The sequence below is a fragment of the Triplophysa dalaica genome, chromosome 1, assembly GCF_015846415.1.
Source record: "Triplophysa dalaica isolate WHDGS20190420 chromosome 1, ASM1584641v1, whole genome shotgun sequence".
Classification (NCBI taxonomy): domain Eukaryota; kingdom Metazoa; phylum Chordata; class Actinopteri; order Cypriniformes; family Nemacheilidae; genus Triplophysa; species Triplophysa dalaica.
Window position 1 is genome coordinate 10,608,515 of NC_079542.1, and position 19,123 is coordinate 10,627,637.

At 39.8% G+C, this 19,123-nt stretch overlaps 1 protein-coding gene across 7 annotated transcripts in view; it reads right to left on the reverse strand.

The window, feature by feature from the left end:
* Window positions 1-3,549: 3,549 nt before the first annotated feature.
* tcf12 (transcription factor 12) overlaps window positions 3,550-19,123 on the reverse strand; it is an 84,664-nt gene continuing 69,090 nt past the window's right edge. The window contains exons 13-21 of one of the 7 annotated variants that reach the window (XM_056745964.1): window positions 17,561-17,663; window positions 13,561-13,634; window positions 12,220-12,291; window positions 11,549-11,728; window positions 8,294-8,408; window positions 7,992-8,172; window positions 7,665-7,900; window positions 6,893-7,046; window positions 3,550-6,603 (exon numbers count right to left, since the gene is read on the reverse strand). In XM_056745964.1, coding sequence (XP_056601942.1) covers window positions 6,904-7,046; window positions 7,665-7,900; window positions 7,992-8,172; window positions 8,294-8,408; window positions 11,549-11,728; window positions 12,220-12,291; window positions 13,561-13,634; window positions 17,561-17,663 — 1,104 coding nt within the window. In that variant the 3' untranslated portion in view covers window positions 3,550-6,603; window positions 6,893-6,903. Of the gene's footprint in view, window positions 6,604-6,892; window positions 7,047-7,664; window positions 7,901-7,991; window positions 8,173-8,293; window positions 8,409-11,548; window positions 11,729-12,219; window positions 12,292-13,560; window positions 13,635-17,521; window positions 17,664-19,123 lie in introns of all 7 variants that reach the window. The other 6 variants (XM_056745956.1, XM_056745947.1, XM_056745983.1 and 3 more) reach the window with 6 other exon arrangements.

The following is a 19,123-nucleotide window of genomic DNA, read 5'->3' on the forward strand; positions in this document are numbered from 1 at the left end:
GCCCCTGCAGCCTGATTCCCGATCAGCTGATTTCATTAGAATGACAAGCGATCAGAGCGCATTTTACATTTCAGCTGATCTCAAAAGACAATGCCGTGGAAACTGGGTGTGGGCCGCCCGGGCCTTGTGATTTCGGTATCGGTTATTTCAAGGGTTTTCGTGCGATTTTTTCATCAATGCATGCGTGAGTGGATTCGGAGGTTTTGATGCCAGTTAACTGCATCTTGAAGATATACATAATTGAAATATTAAAAAGTAGGATAGAAACAAAGGTGCGGTTTTAAGATGATGCAATACAATCACACATTATTGTCAAAGAAATTTACGATTAACCGACGCCGTGCGTATTGCGTCCTTTTTCTTGACCGACACACGTCTTGGGTCAGTTCACCTCATCTGCATTGCAAACTGTTATATGACGTGACAACAGACTGACAGCGCCATCTAGCGCTAGATGTCTAGAGACGGTGTATTTGCGTAATAAATCAGTTGCATGATGGATTTCTTTGTTATTCTTTTGTCATCGGTGTCTATATGGTCATGAAAAGAACGTTAAATAAAAATAATACCATATTAATGGTTTCGATTGAGCTTACTTTTCTTGTCAGGCGGAGATTTATTTATAAGCTATTGACCCCTTGACAATTTTAACACCGTTAAATATACCGTTAAACAATATGTGAGTCTGGATCACAAAACCAGTCTTAAGTAGAACGGGAACATTTTTTGTAAAAGACAAAAATACATTGAATGGGTCAAAATGATCTATTTTTATTTTCTGCCAAAAATCATTAGGATATTAAGTAAAGATCGTGTTCCATGAAGATATTTTGTACATTTCTCACCATAAATATATAAAAACTATTTTTTTGTGAATGGATGGCCTACTACAGTGCCCCTGGTTAACAACTTCAAAGGCCATTTTCTCAATATTGAGATTTTTTGCACTCTCAGATTCCTGAGTTGTAAACGGCTGTATCTCAGCCAGATATTGTCCTTTTCTAACAACTCATGCATAGGTATAAAGCTGTTGTCTACGACCGGAAAAAACGGTAATATATCGTTTTAAATAGTGACTTCAAATATCCACATCGTTTTACGCCAGAAGCACAAGAACCGATGACAGGTACATTAATGAAAAAAGGCAGATGCCTCCACCCTTCTGGGTTTCATTTCTCTGTGTAGGTGTACGTACGCTAGATTGAAGTCTTGCAGTTAAATCCTTGGTGTTTCAAGTCTTACGAAACCTTGACCCTAACCCACACCCAAACATGTCTCTAACCATATAAACTACCTATGATTGTTCAATCAGCCAAAAACACGGTTGCGTGATGACGTCAGACTCGAAACACCATGGATTTAGTGAGAGCCGTGTTAAGTTACACAAAACGAAAAGCTTGACAAACGCTGCATCCCTTCAGCAGAGAGCGCTCTCTGTCCCTGTTTTGCGATCTGGACAACTGATGTGAACGGAGAATCAGTGATGATATTGATGTGTTTACACCATGCAGAAAATGCATCATATGCGGCTTAAGATGTTTAAGAACATAAACTTCACTTCAAACGTAAGTGCATTTGAAAAAATTTAAATAGAATATTTGTAACCCTGGACGACAAAACAGTCTTAAGGGTCAATTTTTTAAAATTAAGATTTTTACATCATCTCAAAGCTGAAGAAATAAGCTTTCTATTGATGTATGTGACCCTGGACAACAAAACCAGTCTTATGGGTAATTTTTTCGAAATTTGCATTTTTACATAATCTGAAAGATGAATAAATAAGCTTTGAGTTGATAGAATAGGACAATATCTGGCTGAGATACAACCGTTTAAAACTCTGGAATCCGAGAGTGCAAAAAAATCAAAATATTATGAAAATTGCCTTTGACGTTGTTAATCAAGGGCACTCTGGCAGGCCATCCACTGAAATTTAAAGTAGGAAATGTACAAAATATCTTCATCTAACATGATCCTTACTTAATATCCTAATGATTTTTGGCATAAAAGAAAAATGATCATTTTGACCCATACAATGTTTTTTTGTCTTTTACTAAAAATGTTCCCGTGCTACAAGACACACATATAAGTCACATATGGATGGTTAGGATAGGACACTATCTGGCGAAACAACAATTGTTTACAAAGCTGGAATCTGAGGGTGCAACAAAAGCAAAATTGTATCAGAGGCATTGTAGCAGGCCATCCACTCACAAAAATAAAGTTTTTATACATTTACGGTTGGAAATTTATAAGATATCTTTATGGAATATGATCTTTACTTAATATCCTAATGATTTTTGGCGAAAACATAAATCTGTAATTTTAACCCCTACAATGTATTTTTGGCGATTTCTAAAAACGTTCCCGTGCTACTTAAGACTGGTTTTGTTGTCCAGGGTCACATTTATTCTATCTGGTTCCTGTTGGAAACTGTTACAAAATTACTGTTTTCATTTAGGCTATTGTGTTTCGCTCCATTTGAAATATTGTATCCCTCACATTATCCCTTACATAAAAACAAATATTACTATGGGTAAGTAATCTGAAAGGCCGTTCACACTGCACATGTTCGTTTTTTTGCTTCATATAGACATGGGTCTAGTCAGATAAAGTAAGTGAGGCTGCAAGTGTGATGCATGGCTTACTGTATAAAATGCTCTTTTATCAAAACCTTGTACTCTTGTACTATAAAAATCACCTTTTCTGTATAGAAATAATTTTTTTCTCATAGAATCATTCCTAGAGATGATTCCGGCAGCAGAATTTCAAGATGCTCCTGTGAGCAAACCCACCATAACACTCCCTTTTTGTGCAGCCAGATCCACAGGAAGTTAGTTTTCAAACACGGTGGTCCCATGCTTATAAAAAAACTGTCCATTTTTCTAGTTGACTGCAAGTAAACACTCCAGGGCACGGTTTTGATAAAGGCAGGAAGGAATATGTACACTGAGCCACACAAAAACACACACATTGGGAGGAAATGGAAACAAAGCCTTCCCACCCAGTCAGTGGAGTTGGAGCAATCTCCAGATGAGGTGTCGTTTGGAAGGCTGACAGAGTCAGAATTGGCTGAGATTTTAGCAGCATTTAGCAACTCCTTCCCAGCGTTGCTCCTGTCACACAGCAGATCCGGGGTCCGATCTGTCAGCACAGGACAAATCCAATGAGAAACTGTCGCTCACACTTATGTACGGAGACAGAATTTAAGGCAGATGTGTGAGCCAGGGAGATGAGTTCTGGGATTTAGTTTAGTCTTTTAATTGGACAGCCAGGACTGATGTCATTGCATAAAAATGTACGGCTGAGATGAAAAATGAGTAATAAATAGACCAAACTGTTATTAGAGCTTCATGTTGAAGTTGCATTGTGCAGAGAGGCTTTGGCTGCGAACCATTCACCACTGCTGGGACAAAACAGGTGCTCCCATTTTTCATAACCGACAGCAAAATGGAAAAGAAAATAATTTAATTAGGAAGGAAAGTCAGTTAACAGTGGGAATATGTGGGAATATGCACACACCCTAGAATGAAAGCGCAATAGTCAAGCGTGTTGATCCTTAGTGAAACAGAATTTTATTTCCCCACGATCATTCACTCGAGAAGCAAATTATTTTTGTCTCTAAGTTAAGTTAAAGACAGATGTTTCACAAAGGCAAACATATTTGCTAAAACACAAGCCAAATAGAGCATTTGAAAAGGCAAAATTACACTTTCTTTGATCAAATAAAAAATCTTAAGAATATTTTAAAAATACTGCAAACTTTTTTTTTTTTTTTTTTTTTTCTATGAAGTGCAGTGTACACGGAGTTGTTAAAACTCATTTTAAACAGATGTTAAATGTCAGCCCTGCAAATTTGGGCCAAGCTTTGATTGAAACAAATGAAAAATCACTTTTGATGATCTTAGCCAAGGATAAAAACAACCACTTGTGAGGGAAAATAAACTCACATACAATTCAGTTATAAAAGATGGCACATTTATTGCTACATAAATGTTATATACATATTGTGTTTTCTGTTACAGAGACAGAAAAAAAAGAATTGAACTTCTTACTGCTGGTTTTCTGATGTGCATGGACAATACCTTGAATTTTGACATGGGTACAAATCTTTCATCAACCAACAATGCAGACTGGAGACAGAAATGGAGAGCACATCTTCTGGAACATCGAGCTCGTACAATACCCCATATTTACTAGACTGCAAGCTACAATCCTACTTATGTTCTTAAGAGGCTATCAATAATCTTTTTTATAATAATGGACAGGTTATGGTAAATAACCGTACATTTTTTTTACTATCTAATATAGTAAAATAAAGTAAGAAACTTTTTACTCAAAACTTTTGATTTCAAAAATCTAGAAAGAGTAATATTTAGAATTCAAGAAATGTTCTTACAATATTATTGTATAAAAGACTAACTATAGTGAAAAATAAGCCACATGTTTTTTTTATCCTTTTCGTAGATTTTTTGTTATGAGGGAAAGCATCAGGGCACACAGCAAAATCTAACATAGAGAAAAACAGAACACAGAATAAAAGGGAAAAAAACAAGGAAACGAAACAATAGACAAAGAGATGACTCATAACCTTGATTCATTTGCAGCCGGCAAAAATACAAGCTCTTGAATACTGAAATGTATAACAAGGCCACAAAGACTATGGTGGATATTACAATAATTTTGTTAAGGAAGGTAACGCAACAAAACAAAAGAGAGAAAAAACACAGATGGAAATTAATGCTGATATTCTGATAAATGTTCCTTTATGCTTTTGATCTTTTCACTTTGTAATTCAGGGACTGATGAATATTAAAATGTGGCCGTCTCTGCTCTAATGGAGTGAACGCATGGAAGACAACCGACCGGGAAAAAAGATTCTAAGCGAGAGTGTTAAAAAGAATTTTTTGGTCTTTAAGTAAAAAGCATACAAAATAAAAGTGGTGTCTGCTGCTCTCTAAAAAAAAAAAAGCAATAACAGCAGAGAAAATCCTGATCAAAACTGGTTTTGTTCATCATTTTCGCTGTTTGTTGATTTTGATGCTTCACAGCATTTGAATTTATAGAGCTTCTCTTTTTCTAACAGACATTGCGCTCACATTCTGCTGATCAAGTATCAAGTACTTAAATGCATTGGGGAGAAAGACAAAGCCATTCTAAGTAACTTAGAACATCCTTCTATTTTCACACGACAAATATACGCTTTACTATGAAGCCTAGAGAAATGCTTTGTATACAAGTACAAATAAACATATAACATGTGGTTACTTTGAGGATTTTTTTCCTTTTCATTTATAATTGTTAATAGTTTCAGAATGAAAAAACCATACAATCAAACATAAAGCAAAATTTCAATTCAGGCCAGGTGAAATAATGGTCATCGTTTTAAATGCAACTCCTCTCACACAGTGCCATGTCTAACTCCTTTGATGCAGGCCAACGGTATATCAGAGGTTCCTCGGTACAGACGCCCACGGCTGCCTAACCCAATAATGTAACATCATCTGAATACAAATAAACTGCATCGCATCGGAAATATGTTTTTACCTTAACACTATATGGCGAAGGAATCAAAAGGACAAGACTGTGTCCCATTTTCCATTTAAGACACTAAGAAATATGCAGGGAATGCTGGGGTCTTGTAACTTTCTGCTTTCTGTATCTGTACTGCTTCCTAATGAGTATAAACATGTCAGTTTGTGTTTGATCTTTGACCTTTCAGTAAAGCCAGAGTTTGCCGTTCCACCATCAAACTCCAAGGAATCCAACTCAAAACGCATAGTCTGATGTCATCTGACCTCACTCCTTACCTCTCTTTAACCTCTGAGGACTCTAAACTACGATTTCGACGTACAAACTAAAGAATTAGGTAGTTTTGGTTTCTCATGCTGTTTTTTTTGTGTGGAATGAATGTACGATAAATATAAACAATATATTATTTCTTAATTTTTTCTAGACAATGGGATCCTTGAGTCTTCGAACTCCATCAAATTCTTTCTAGGGCATGGAATTTGATCTGAGTGCGATAAAAATATATTAATCTCGTAAAGTGGATGTTGAGCGGAGAGGCCCTTCCACAGACCGACGCGGGAGAGGTGTGCAGATCGACAAACTGCAGATCTACTGAAACGCCACCAGCTTTTCATAGCAATGTAAGAACTTTCCCTTTAAACACAGACTTACAGTTCAGTAACATAATAAATAGGAAAACATAACAAACAAACGAAAAAAAATAGCTGTTACAATGCATTCGTCAATTCAGTTTAGGCACAAGGCAACTTCCACGTATACAGTGGAGGGGACGGCGACTGACAGTCTCTGATTGTACAGCTGCGGCACACGGCTTGCGGACGGCGATATGTGCTGCTGAGGGGCTTCTATGCTTGATTTTCTCTGGTGGGCAGAAAGTTGCTTATCAATACGGGATGTCTTCACAGGGAGCTGGGCACTTGCCAGTTTTCTTCAAACTCAGGATTGCTTAACGGTGGAATTTTGCTTCAAGTGGTCTGTCTTTTCAAATCTGTGTCACAAACTGTGAGTCCTGTCCGCCCGTGGAAAGCAAGGTCACCAACTCTGTCTAACACATGCCATCAGGATCCATTTCATCTGAAAGTGAGAGAAAGACGAGCACGGTTGTTAAAGCCAGTGAGAATGTTCTGATTTCCTACTCATGTTTAAACAGGAGTACACAACTATGCATTTGGTTTAAACCAAATAAGCTTTCAACCAAAGCACAACTTAAAGTGCATTCAAAGTATACGTTTTAAGAGCGCATATTCCAGGGAATGGATCTTGATGTCTCGGCAATAGCAAAGAACATCTTGCTAATAGTGCTTTTTATCACCTACTCATATCTCCAAATGATTAAATGTAACTATTTCTAGCTGCAGGTTACCTGGCCAGTGTTCAAAGATGGCCCATGGGGTTGGATGCGTCTGTGTGGCCAGGGTGCACAGGCGGGTGGATTTGCTGGGGGTCACCTGAAACCCCTGACACCTTCTCCTCCTCCCTTCTTTTAAGGCAGGCTGCTTTGGGGTTTAGATTCCTTTCTGCACGAATAAATATGAACCAAAAAATTACACATCAAATTATTTTACTCCATTAAAGCAGTACAGGAATTATATCTGTCTATTTTCATTATACAACTGACATATTTCATATTATTTGATATTTTAGTTCACTGTATAACATAAGCATTAAGAATTGCATTACATTAACAAAGTACTGAATTTACTATTATAGGTATGTTTTTAGGTAAAAGGATCATTTTCGTTTCATTCTGTGAACTACTAACAATATGTCTCCAATGTTTATTTGAAGAAATTGAAAACTGGAGAAACAGGTCAAATGACAGAAAAGATACTCTGTATTGTTTCAGACCTGAAATATCTAGTTCATAATCACTTTTAAACAATACTACACCAATATTTGTACATTTTTTTTTTCAAGTGAACATCTTTTCATGTTTCTTGTCACACTGTCAGTCTTTCCCATTGCTGTTGGATGACTTTATGTCACTTCTGAGGTGTGATTTTGTTGAAATTCCACAGACACTGGACTGGAATGGCCACAATACATCTAGAAATGCTGATTGAAGGAAAATTTGGAATGGTCTCCAATTGATTTCTGTGGCTTTATATGTGCATTAGAACGGGACAGTGTCTGACCTCTGACTTGCTGTTCGAGGTTAAGAATGACGGCGACGGCCTGATGAAGGATGAGGAGTTTGGTCTGGGGCTTCTCGCTCTTCAGGTGCAGCTGACACATGCGACCCAGCTCTTTAAATGCCTCGTTGATGTCTCGGACCCGCAGCCTCTCGCGAGCATTGTTGGCCATCCTCCTCTCGCGCTCGCGCTCCGCCTTCTGCTCGGGATTCAGGTCCTCGTCATCATTAATACTACTGCTGTAGCAAGACGTACAGAACAATCAGTCCGGAAAAAAACTAATAGATTTATGGTCTTAAAATTCAATGAAGAATGTTTTAAGGGTAGTACTTCGGTGATGTAGGGCCTTGCCTAGGACGAGTTCCTGCCCTGGTCCCCTTTAGATCTCTTTTGTCGCTCTCGTCGTCTGATTTTAGGCCGTCAGAAGAGTTGTCATGCATATCGTCTTTATCGTGATTTTCCACTTTGAGTTCCAGAGGAGCGATCTGACTAGCCAGACTGCCAGCAAGTGCTGTCATACACACAACAGATAGCAATTCATTACCAAAGATGCATAGAAGACCGATAAGAGTCAACGTGTATTAAACTGAGTGACAAAAAAAAAACAAGTAGCTGTAAAAAAGCTTTCAAACCTCTGAATGTTTCCACCTGGTGGTTAAGCTCCGCGCTGGAGGTGGGGCCAGCGTTAGGCTGCAAGCCACCGTGGTTGTTGTTCAGGCTGACGGTCTCTTCGCGGTGAACAGAGCCCTGTCAGATCAGATAGCCATAAATACACGAGGCAGAGAACAGAGCAAAACATCAAGGGTCTCTGTGATCAGGAAGCCATCTGATCAGTGCCGAGACAACAAAAGTGATTTACATTAAATCGGGGAAGAGACAGATCTTGGACTTCAAAGCTGAGAGTTTCTGTGTTCCTACTGTAGACTATGACCTCCTCTCTGAACAACAGAGTGGTATTCACACTACAAAGAATGACCTTCACAGGCCCAAATTCGCACTCAGAGACACACAGCACTTCAATTCTGTTGGAGCAAAAAAGACTATTATGTTTCCTTTGGTTTTCCTTTTAAAAGCCTTGGTCTACACTTTGAGGGGCAGGTTGATTGCAATGTAACATTGGACCGATGGCCTGCACTTTTTCAGACAATATTACGTTTTAGTAGAAGTGAGGCTCACTTTCTGGGAATATTTTGCTATAGGTGGAAATGTTAGCCTATAATAAAATGCTCATCATTTACTCATCCTCATATCATTTCGAACTTGCATGACTTTGATGAACACAAAAGAAGAAATTTGGTAACCAAACAACACTTGTACCATTGACCTCCACAGTATCGACACCAAACCATTTCTTAAAATATCTTCCTTTGTGTTTCTCAGAAGAATAAGACTGTGCAGATTTTGAACGACATAAAGGTGACTTATTGTAACACTTTTTATTTTTAGTTGATCTATGAAATCATTTTTACTGTTTTATTTTAAAATGACATATTTCTGAGTAGAACGTTGGAAGTCTGAACTTGCACTTGCAAATCTTTCGCAGTAAGCCATGTCGTGTTATTTCGACTCAAGCCTGCTGTTCGTATTTCCCATCAAAGGAAAATGACTTTTTATATATGGATACAGCAATAAACAATCTGGCCTTTAAAGCCGAACATCAAAAAGCTGTTTGACCAGCATTCGTCACTGGCGGCTTCAAAATGCATCTGGATTTGATCAAGCTCTTGTCATTTGATTAGTGAACCACACAGCCCCCATTTGACTCACTGCTATGCTTTTCTCATCTTTCCACCCTCGCCACAGTGGGCGGGAGAATGTTAACCCACCATCTAGTTTCTTTTCGGTGAAGGCACGAGATTGACGGCCACGGATCAGAAATACTAGGGGGCGACTCGATGGAGAAGGGGTGAAATGGGGGAAGAGGAGGTCTTGCCCCTTATTCCTTCAGGAATGCTTTCTTAAGTCACTGTTGGCCTCTGTTAACCTCTTTGCCGCCCAGCCTCGAACCCCCTTCCCCCATGCTCTAATCTCAGCACCACTCTCAACAGGTGTCTAAACAACTCTTTGTCTGTTGCAGAAGTCTGGCGAAAGCAGGGGGGTGCCGACCAAAGAAGGCGGCCATTTTCCTGTCTGGGCTTGATTACCATACAGCTGAGGCGCTCAGACACACGCGACTAAGGCGTCAGATTTGCCGAGTTGTTAAGAAAGAGACAGAAAGAGAAAAGGGTGCACCAAAATAAAAGCACGCTGGTCGTGTTGAATCAGGACCTTGTCTGAGTGTGTGTACGAGGACACATAGACCACTGACATCAGTCTAACAGCACCCACACAGAAGAAGGATCTGACAGAACTATAACAGCACTGCTCTGTCACTGTCGCTTGAATAAACCATTCATCATGACTAAAACATAAGCGGCGTCTAGCCCAAAAACGGTAAAACTCACTTTGTGTTACAAAGCAGAGCTGTGTGGATCCTCATGTTTCATTTAGATTTGGGCAATAAATTATTATTGGCACGTCGTTGAGCTGCGGGGCCGGTGTGAAGAGAACAAAACCAGAGCCGTGTGAGTTTGTGTTTCATTTGGATTTCCTGACGTGTTTCATTTAGGATGTGAATTATTTTTGGCGCACGGAGTTGCACGGCTGTCGTGAAACGGAAGGAAGGAATCTACTTATAAGCTATCGAGCATCAATCGGACTATTTGTGAAATTGTGCGATTTGCGTTTGTTCATCTTGTGTGCTTGCAACACACGGAATCGAAAGGGCTTTATTAACATCTAACACAGCCTTCCAGACATTTATTGATGGTCAGAAATATTAGATAAAAACAGTGGGTCGTTCAAGATACCTAAAGGGATAGCTTCCTCAAAAATTAAAATTATTTCATTATTTACTCATCCTCATGTTATTCCAAACCTGTATTACTTCCTGCCTTCTCCAGAACACAAAAGAAGATATTTTGAGGAATGTTGGTGACCAACCAACACTGGCCTTCATTGACTTCCATTTTATGGAAACAAAACCACTTTCTCAAAATATGTTCCACAGAAAAAAATGAAATTTTAAGCAAAGGGTTAATAAATAAGAGAATTAAATGTTTTCCCCTTTAAGACATTTGTGGTCAAACAGCCAGTGGATTCTGAAAGAAGAAAAGCAATAAGAACAGCAAATGAAAGGTCATTTTTGTGGTGAGGCCAAACTTTATAGTGTTCTTAAAAACATTTGTGTTGCTATTGTGTTTTTCCCACAACAAAGACGTCTGCATTATTTAATTTGAGAGGAACTTCCGAAAGAGCATTTACAAATCTCATGTTTTCAGTGATTCTGGTCTGAAGCAAAACAAATGTTCAGATATATTTTATTATTGGGAAACGGATGGGAAAACGCCTCCCTCGGCTGTTCCTTCAATTACAGCTGTGTGCTAATCTCTCTGTTGCGAGGAATGAACGGCGTGGGATGTGGGAGCGATACAGAGCTCCCCACAGCCCCAATGAGTTCTACGCAACGGAAATGTCTTCCAGACCGGCACTGATCTACTAGAATCTACTGTGACTGCTTTTCCCATTCAGCCCCGTGGAACTCAGCTCGCGCAGGGAGAACAAGCTTGGGTCCAGCCATTACGCTTATGGAAAGTATGTGGGTTTAAGTTAAACTGCTCTCAGTGGAAAATAGTTCAGTTTCAGCACATGGCCAGTCCTTCATTTTAAACAGGTGGCTTAACTCTGTTTATGAGCCTATTTGGAGAGGCACAATGAAAAAACACATGCTTCTCTCGGTCTCCTGCCTCTAATACAGTAACTGTGAGGGACTTTGAAATCGAAAGAAATTCAGGGGGCACTGAAACAAATAAGCTAAGGTTTCCTCACAAGGGGAAAGTTTTCATTACCATCTGTGCTGTTCGGCTGGCGACCAATCCGGAAGCGGAGAAATTGGTGAGCGGCCCGTTGTGTGCTTGTCCCAATAGGCTGTGGATGTCGCTCGACAGGTTGGCGGTGGAACCCACGGCGTGGTTCCGGAGGACGATGATCGCATCATCCAGCCTGTCCAACCTGTCCTCCATTCGAGACTGGAATGAGCAGTGGTTGAGGAAAAAGAGAAGTAGGGGGAAGCAGAGGAGAGAGAGAAAACAACATAAGCTTAAGAGGAAAACAAATACCAACAGAGATTTGAATGACGTGGATTTTGACAAGGAATCACAGAATGGCACGCATCATAAAACAAAGGCACATTAGAAAAACAAAGCATATAGAACAAAGCAAAACAACAAAACATGTGAAAAGTGAAAGCTATTTACATAACATCTGGCGGAATAAACAAAGAAAATCAATGACAGTTTTCCAGTAACTGTGATTTTAATTAAGTAAATCTCTGTAGTCTTAAAAGAGGATCAAGAAAAGATGAAATGGCAAAACAATAAAGCACAAAACAGAAAAGCGTGGCCGATAGACAACATGAATGGCAAGTTTTCCAGTTATGGCGACTGAAAAGAAAGCTAAAGAACGCTGATGGCTTAAAGAAAAGCAGAAAAGGAGGTGACTATCTGAAGAGCGGGAATACCTCGCAGACATCCTTCAAGAAGGACATGGCATCCTGCAGATGCTCATGAAGCTGCTGGTGCACACGAGTTTTCTACAGTCAGACAGGAAGAGGAGAGCAGTGAGACATCTACATTCTGAGACGAGACAGACAGGCAAGAGAGACGCTAGCAGAGTTCGAGAGATCAGCAGAGAGCATCAAACCAGCCTGTCAAGTATCAAAATTCTGCTGTTTGGTCAAGTAACTACTTATGATGCACCACGCTTTGACTGACAGCCCTCTACGCCAATCACAGCTCATGTCCTGTTTCTAGGAGAACCACTGTTTAGATTTGGTTTCAAGTATGCAAACTAAAACCTCTACTATGTATGCAAGAAAAGAATGTCAAACAACCCCGCTGAAAAAAACAATAGAATCAGGCTCAAAACACAATAGAAAATCGAACGGTTTTAATGGTTCTAATGGGAACTGTATTGCTTTTGATTTGGAAGGATGTTAAATCCTATTGGAATAATGCCCAAAACACACAACAAAAATGAACTGTGCAATTGTTTTAATGGCTCATAATGCTATTTTATTGGAAACTGTTAGAATTTCTGTAATGGTTTCTATTGGGTTTCTATAGTTTTTTTAAGAAGGGAAGTTGGATGTCTGAATACTTAGTATGCGTGATACAGTTTCTTCGAACTAATAAACAGTCAACCAACGTCTTTAAGACCTGTTGTTTGTACAATGACATTGTCGGTATGGCAGATCCAGGATGTCCAGGAATGTATTTTGGGTATTTCTTATACACTTGTGAACCAACAAAACACACTTCATTAACAGTCGAGAAAACTAACAAATTCATACTATGAAAATACCGAAATGTATTTCTATACACGCACCACAAAAACAAAAATCCACTCACGGCACACCAAGCATGAGAGTAAATATTTATCTACACACCCCATAGTGTGAATGTATGGTGTGGCAAGGACTGTAAATTGTGTGTTTGTGTGTACGTGTGTGTAAACTGATCTCCTGTTGTGGCTCAGATCCCCAGTCAGTCCTGGAATCTTGTGGCAGTGGTTGAACGCAGCAGCTGCCAGCACCCCACCCCATCACACACCCTAACCAATCCCCAACCACCTCATCCATCCAACCCAGCCAATCTCTATTCACCCTGGATGAAAGAGGACAGATGGCAGGAGACACGCCCCAAGGGACGTGTATTGTTCGGTACCCCTCCCTGTCCCGCTACTGACATTTGTCAGCCAGGAATGTCCGTGTAAAGCTACCCCCTGCCCTCCAGGAGCGAGCCATCTACTGACTCAGTGTCCATTAAAAGTGCTCAGTGTCTGGGGAGGAGAGACATCTTACCAGAGAGTGGAGGGAGTTTTCGTAGTTCGGGGAGGAAGGTGTCTGTCCAGTCGCACGGGGCCACTGAGTTGTACCTGTGGGGAAAGAGAGAGTTTTAGATACCTGCCACCTGAGTTAAATTAACACAGATGAGAGCTGATGCTGAATGTCTATAATGAATGAATATGCACATCAGTTTCTCTCTATTGTGTGGATAGTGCTGTGTGTATTGTTGTTCGCTGGATGCACACAAAAACAAAGATAAACATTTGTTTGTTTAGCTCGTTTGATGAATCAGTTACAAATGTCTGAATGACAGTCTGAATGACTCATTGAATCTTTTGAATCAGTTTCTGGATATGACTCACTCACTGACCCAATGTTCATATGAGATTGTTTAGTTAAACAGATGGTTCACCCTAAAGTATGTTTTTCATTCACTTTCATGTCATATTAAACCTGTATGACTTTCTTTTTATTGCAGGACACATAAGAAGACATTTTGAAGAACGTTGGTAACCAAACAACATTGGACCCCATTGACTTCCATTGTGTGGACACAAAACCACTTATATTTCTTTGGTTTGTGTTTCACAAAATAAAGTCATACAAGTTTTAAATGACAGTTTGAATAAATAATGCTAGACCTCTTATTTTGTCCGGGAAACTCATTTGTTGTTCAATGCCAGAAAGTCAGTCATATGGGTTTCGAACCAACTAGGGTAGGAAAAGACTGAATGTGGACGACTAAATTAAAATTCTGAAAATAACTTTTTTGTCATAAATATCATTTTATTAAAACAATGTTTAGATATACTATCACGTAGTTTAGTATGTTGTTAGGAAATGTTCCACATGGTCTAATGCACATTGTGCAGGTCACAATAGACTAAAACTAATTTCCTATATAGTCTGATTTCATCTATTCTCAACGTGGGTTGTTTTCCTCCATATCTCCAGACGCATCATTTCCTATGACTGGGCCGTATCCTGCAATGTGAGAAGGTTGCGTGGTCGAGCCTTATACACAAACGTACACAAACCAGCATTGAGGGACATCACCTACTTCCTTTCATTAATGAAGTCATGACGAGAAACAATGCAAGATACGGGTAAGTCTTCTCTCGACTCTGACTGATCACAATAGATAAGCCTGACGTGACAGGATAAGACCAAAACTCACAACCTACTGGATGAAGAACAATCTCATGAAAGTCGTGTATGGTAACTGTCAAAAGTAACATGTTTTTTCAATTTATTAAGAAAAAAAAACAGGGAAAGGCATACTGGTCAGACACTCGGACCCCAGACTCAATGTTTTTTTATCATTAACTCTCGGTCCTCTTCTGGAAGTACTCAGTGACTGTGTTTCTTGTGAGACTGGAAGGGACTAAATGACCCCGGTCTGGTCTCGGTCTAAACGTGCCGATTCTGACTGGCCGTAAATCAATACTGCTCGAAAAGAATGCACATCTGCTAATCACAAATCAAAAAATAGTGTGGGGGAGGTGGGGTTACTTTCTCTCCCTTCGTTCCAAACTAAGTCTTTTTAACTGACAAACAATCCACGAAAGAAAGTCCTACACAGAAACTTGCTTAAAGTAGTACGAACCAAATGTAGGTGTTTGGCTTGTTATTTTTGGAGACCCCCATTCACTGTCTTCAAACTGACTCTTTTTGAGATCAAAGCAGGTACTTTGTTTACATCACAGATTTCCTATTTTGCCGGTTGTCATAACTGTTGCGATGGACCGTCTGCAAGCAAATTGAGTTAATTTCACCTCTCCTCTGACAGGCACTTGTTTAAGTAGATTTTCCAACCATTCCTTCCCTCCAAAATGTAAGCAAACCTCATTTGAAGCAATCTGCTTCTTAAAAGGCAAAACCCTCTGAAACAGACTTTCATTAACAGCCTATTAGAATTACTCTGGGGCAGGAAATGAGAGCTCTCTCCTCTCCCCACGTGAAGCGAGTGTGGTGTTTAATAAGCCCTACGAACCATTGGCCGGCTTGACAAATGATTGTGGGCCTGTGTGGGGGTCCGTACACGATACTTGGCTTTAATTGGCCGGTATGGGCAGCAAAGGCCTGGCTATAAGTGGGTCTAATGGCTGAGTTTAAGAAGGAATCCTGAGGAACAGATGGATATGTTTCGGCTTAATCATAACATCGTTAAACTATGTGCGCCGACGTCTAAGAACAGCCTAATCAAAAAGCTTCGATGTATAAAAGGACCCAGATATCAAAGGGGGCTTTGACTGCCTTCTTGGGAATGTAAATCAACTTAATGATGTGATAAAGTCGTAGGGAGAGAAGATATGGTACGATTGCCAAAAGTATACAAGACTTACATATCGTCAAGGCCAATTAAAATGCAAAACCGGCAAATATCAGATGATTAAGTATACATTTTATCAGCGTGTGTCTTCCCCGGGGGATCAAACCAATGACCTCTGCATTGCTAGCGTAATGCGCTACCAATTAAGAAACAGGATAGTATGTTATTTGCTATGATTTTTAAAATGCATGTGCATATACGTATAATGATTTATAAATGTGCCCCGTCTGTGAAATCCAGACTAAAGTCACATAATCTAGTTATGGGGTAAGAAGTCAGGCAATTTCTTGCTATAAAAGATTTTTTATATCATTATATAATAGATGATGTAGTACTCAAAATTTCATTTAAAATACAATAAATACTACAATGACTAAAATACTGCTGGAATCTTTGACATGGCATTATTCATTCAATATTAAAGAGAATTGGAAGGTTATATTTTCACAGGATGTTCTTTACATTACACAATTTTATGTAGAAAACCACAAAAAATTACTTTAGCTGTTTTTGCACAGACTGGGATATCATATGGGTATCTTTTGGTTGCGATGCATATTTGAGGTATTGTAAACTTAACAGGATTCTTAACATCACAAAATCTGGGACAAGCCAGGCTGCATACAGTAAAAGGACAGAAAGTGACATCAAAAGGTACAGGAGGCTATCTGGAGAGGAAGACTTTCTCTGAGCTGAGTCATCCTCTCCCTCCCTTTTTCTCAGTCAGTCAGGCTAATAAATGAGGATCTTCGCAGGCTGGTCTGTCACGGGCAACAGCTGTGTGAGGAACAGGGCAACAGCTGAAGCCGACGAGGGGGACAGACACAGACGCAGCTGTCAGCAGTATATCACTGAACACACACAACTGCCCGCTCACTGCAACAACATTCCATTTGCAGAAACTACGGCGTGTTTCTCTGCATCCTGTGCTTCTAAATTGTCTTCATTTAAAATGACTGCGCCTTGCATGTGTAAAATCTTCACACTGGTTGGTTATCTATCAACGTCTAACCAGAACACAGCTCAGTTGACATCAACTTCAATCTCTGTCTACGTATTTGCTCATTTACGTGAGGAAGAGGAGGGCTGAGAGCGAGTGTACAACCACACGGCATTGCTGTGAGTCAGTCGCCCCAAAAAGTGAAATGAAAAAAAGTGGAATGCTTCAGATGGCTGTGTTACGATTCAGCCTTCACATTAAGTGGTGGAATACAAAATTAAACGAAGATATCATACAATAAAATGAATGACTATTACATGAATGCTGGGGCTTTGGGCCAATAGTTGAGAACCACTGCATTAAAGAAATTAACCAAATCTCTTTTTATTTCTATTTCAAACACTTTTAGCATATTAAAAGTATTTCACAACATGTTTGTTGGGTTTTAAATGACAAAACGAAAAAAATATAGAATAAAAAGGTAGGCTGAAATATCAGGAAATTTTAGTTCTTTGTAGCGGGATATGATGAACTACACCAGACATACTGTAGTTCAATCGCCAAGAAAACCTTTGTTAGTTCTAAATAAATAACATTTTGTTATCTGATGCAATAACATTCATTTACTTTATTCCGTTCAGTGTACGATTGAGTAGCTGTGATAACGTGTGAGTGTGGGTCAGAGAGGCAGACTAGTGCTCTACCTGCCCTTCCTGTGGGGCCGCTGGTTGTCACCACTGTACCTGCTGAGGCAGCGCCCGCCTGGGCCGTCAGAGGAGAGGGAGAGGCCACTGGAGTGGAAGGGTTTGAGGGAAAACTACTGCTGGTGTGTTCAGGAGAATAAATCTGTAAACAAAAGAGAAAGAAAAAGACCAAAATCAGACCGTGAGGTAGCTCGCTGTTAAAACCCACAACCTGTCATTTTCCTCCCTGGCTTTACAATCACGGTTAGCATCCCTCAGCCAAAATTGCCTCATCAATTCTGCTGATTTTACAAGCGGAGCGGCAATAAAAATTGCTCACAGCATACATATGGGCTTTTTACAACCAACGCCACACTTTATAATGTCTGCAGAAAAACACACGCAGCCCCTCCTGCGCTCAAACGGCTGTGTGACACCTGCAATCCAGCATGCGCTTGCTGGCTTTCCGACACATCTGTAGTTGTTATTAAGTCAAAGCCCGAGACCGTGCAACCCACACCCGCTGCATATCACAAGTAAAACCACATGAGCACGAAACATCACAACCCCGCCATTATAAGGCAAGGGGGGGGGGGAACAAATAGTGGCAGTAATACTGTCTGGTGAATTCAGATTAGGGCTGGCAATATGGCCAAATGTCCAACATTGATCATTTAACACATGTCTACTGTTGTACAGTATATGTGGTTGTGTGGCCCAGCCTTAATTTAAATGGCTTTATCATGATCCATTATGATCCTTTTAATACATAGAGGACATAGCAGAATATAGAAAAGCCAGATGATGCAGGAAGAGAGAGAGAGAGAGAGAGAGAGAGAGAGAGAGAGAGAGGACATGGTCATTAATCTCTCTTTTTGGAGATCATTAGACTGAATGAGTCTGGCCTGTGGCTGTGTGGATGGGCGTCTCGGGCTCATCTTCTGTTATGGATGAGAGGTAATAAAGCTTCTCGCTGGCTGCCCAATAAATAGCGGCCAGGACGGGCACAGCCCTGCCCACCTCACAATAAACAAACAGATGCCATTTATAAGAAAGACCTCCAGATTCTGACACCGCCAATGAAGGTCACTACAGTTCTGAAATTTTAGGATTATAAATGTATTAACTTTTAGATACATTTTTTTCCAATTATGTCTTTCTTTATTCACTATACACAGATCAGATTACAAAAAATATACAAAACCTTTTTTTTGTTAAGCTAGTGCTTCCTGTGTTTTGTTAAAATGGTTTTTGGTCTCATAATGGAAACCACTATGAAGTATTCAGATTTTGATCCCAATTATCTGGGAGGATTTGAGAATAAACGGCTCTAAACTTGTGGGACATCACTTCCAGGGGATCATCAAGTCCATTTCACTTAAAAACACATCAAAATGCGTATACTATCGTTATTAATCTTCTTATTAAACCCTGAATGCCACACTTTTGTGTTTCAATCAACTCTGCAAATCCTGCCCGGGGCTTTAGTACATTCATCTCTCAGAATAGACAGAGAGAGAGAGAGAGAGAGAGAGAGAGAGAGAGTGAGTGAGAGAGAGAGGGCAAGTTAGGGTGTAAGTGATAAAAACAGGGACATAGAGAAAGAAATCCTTTGTGAAGACA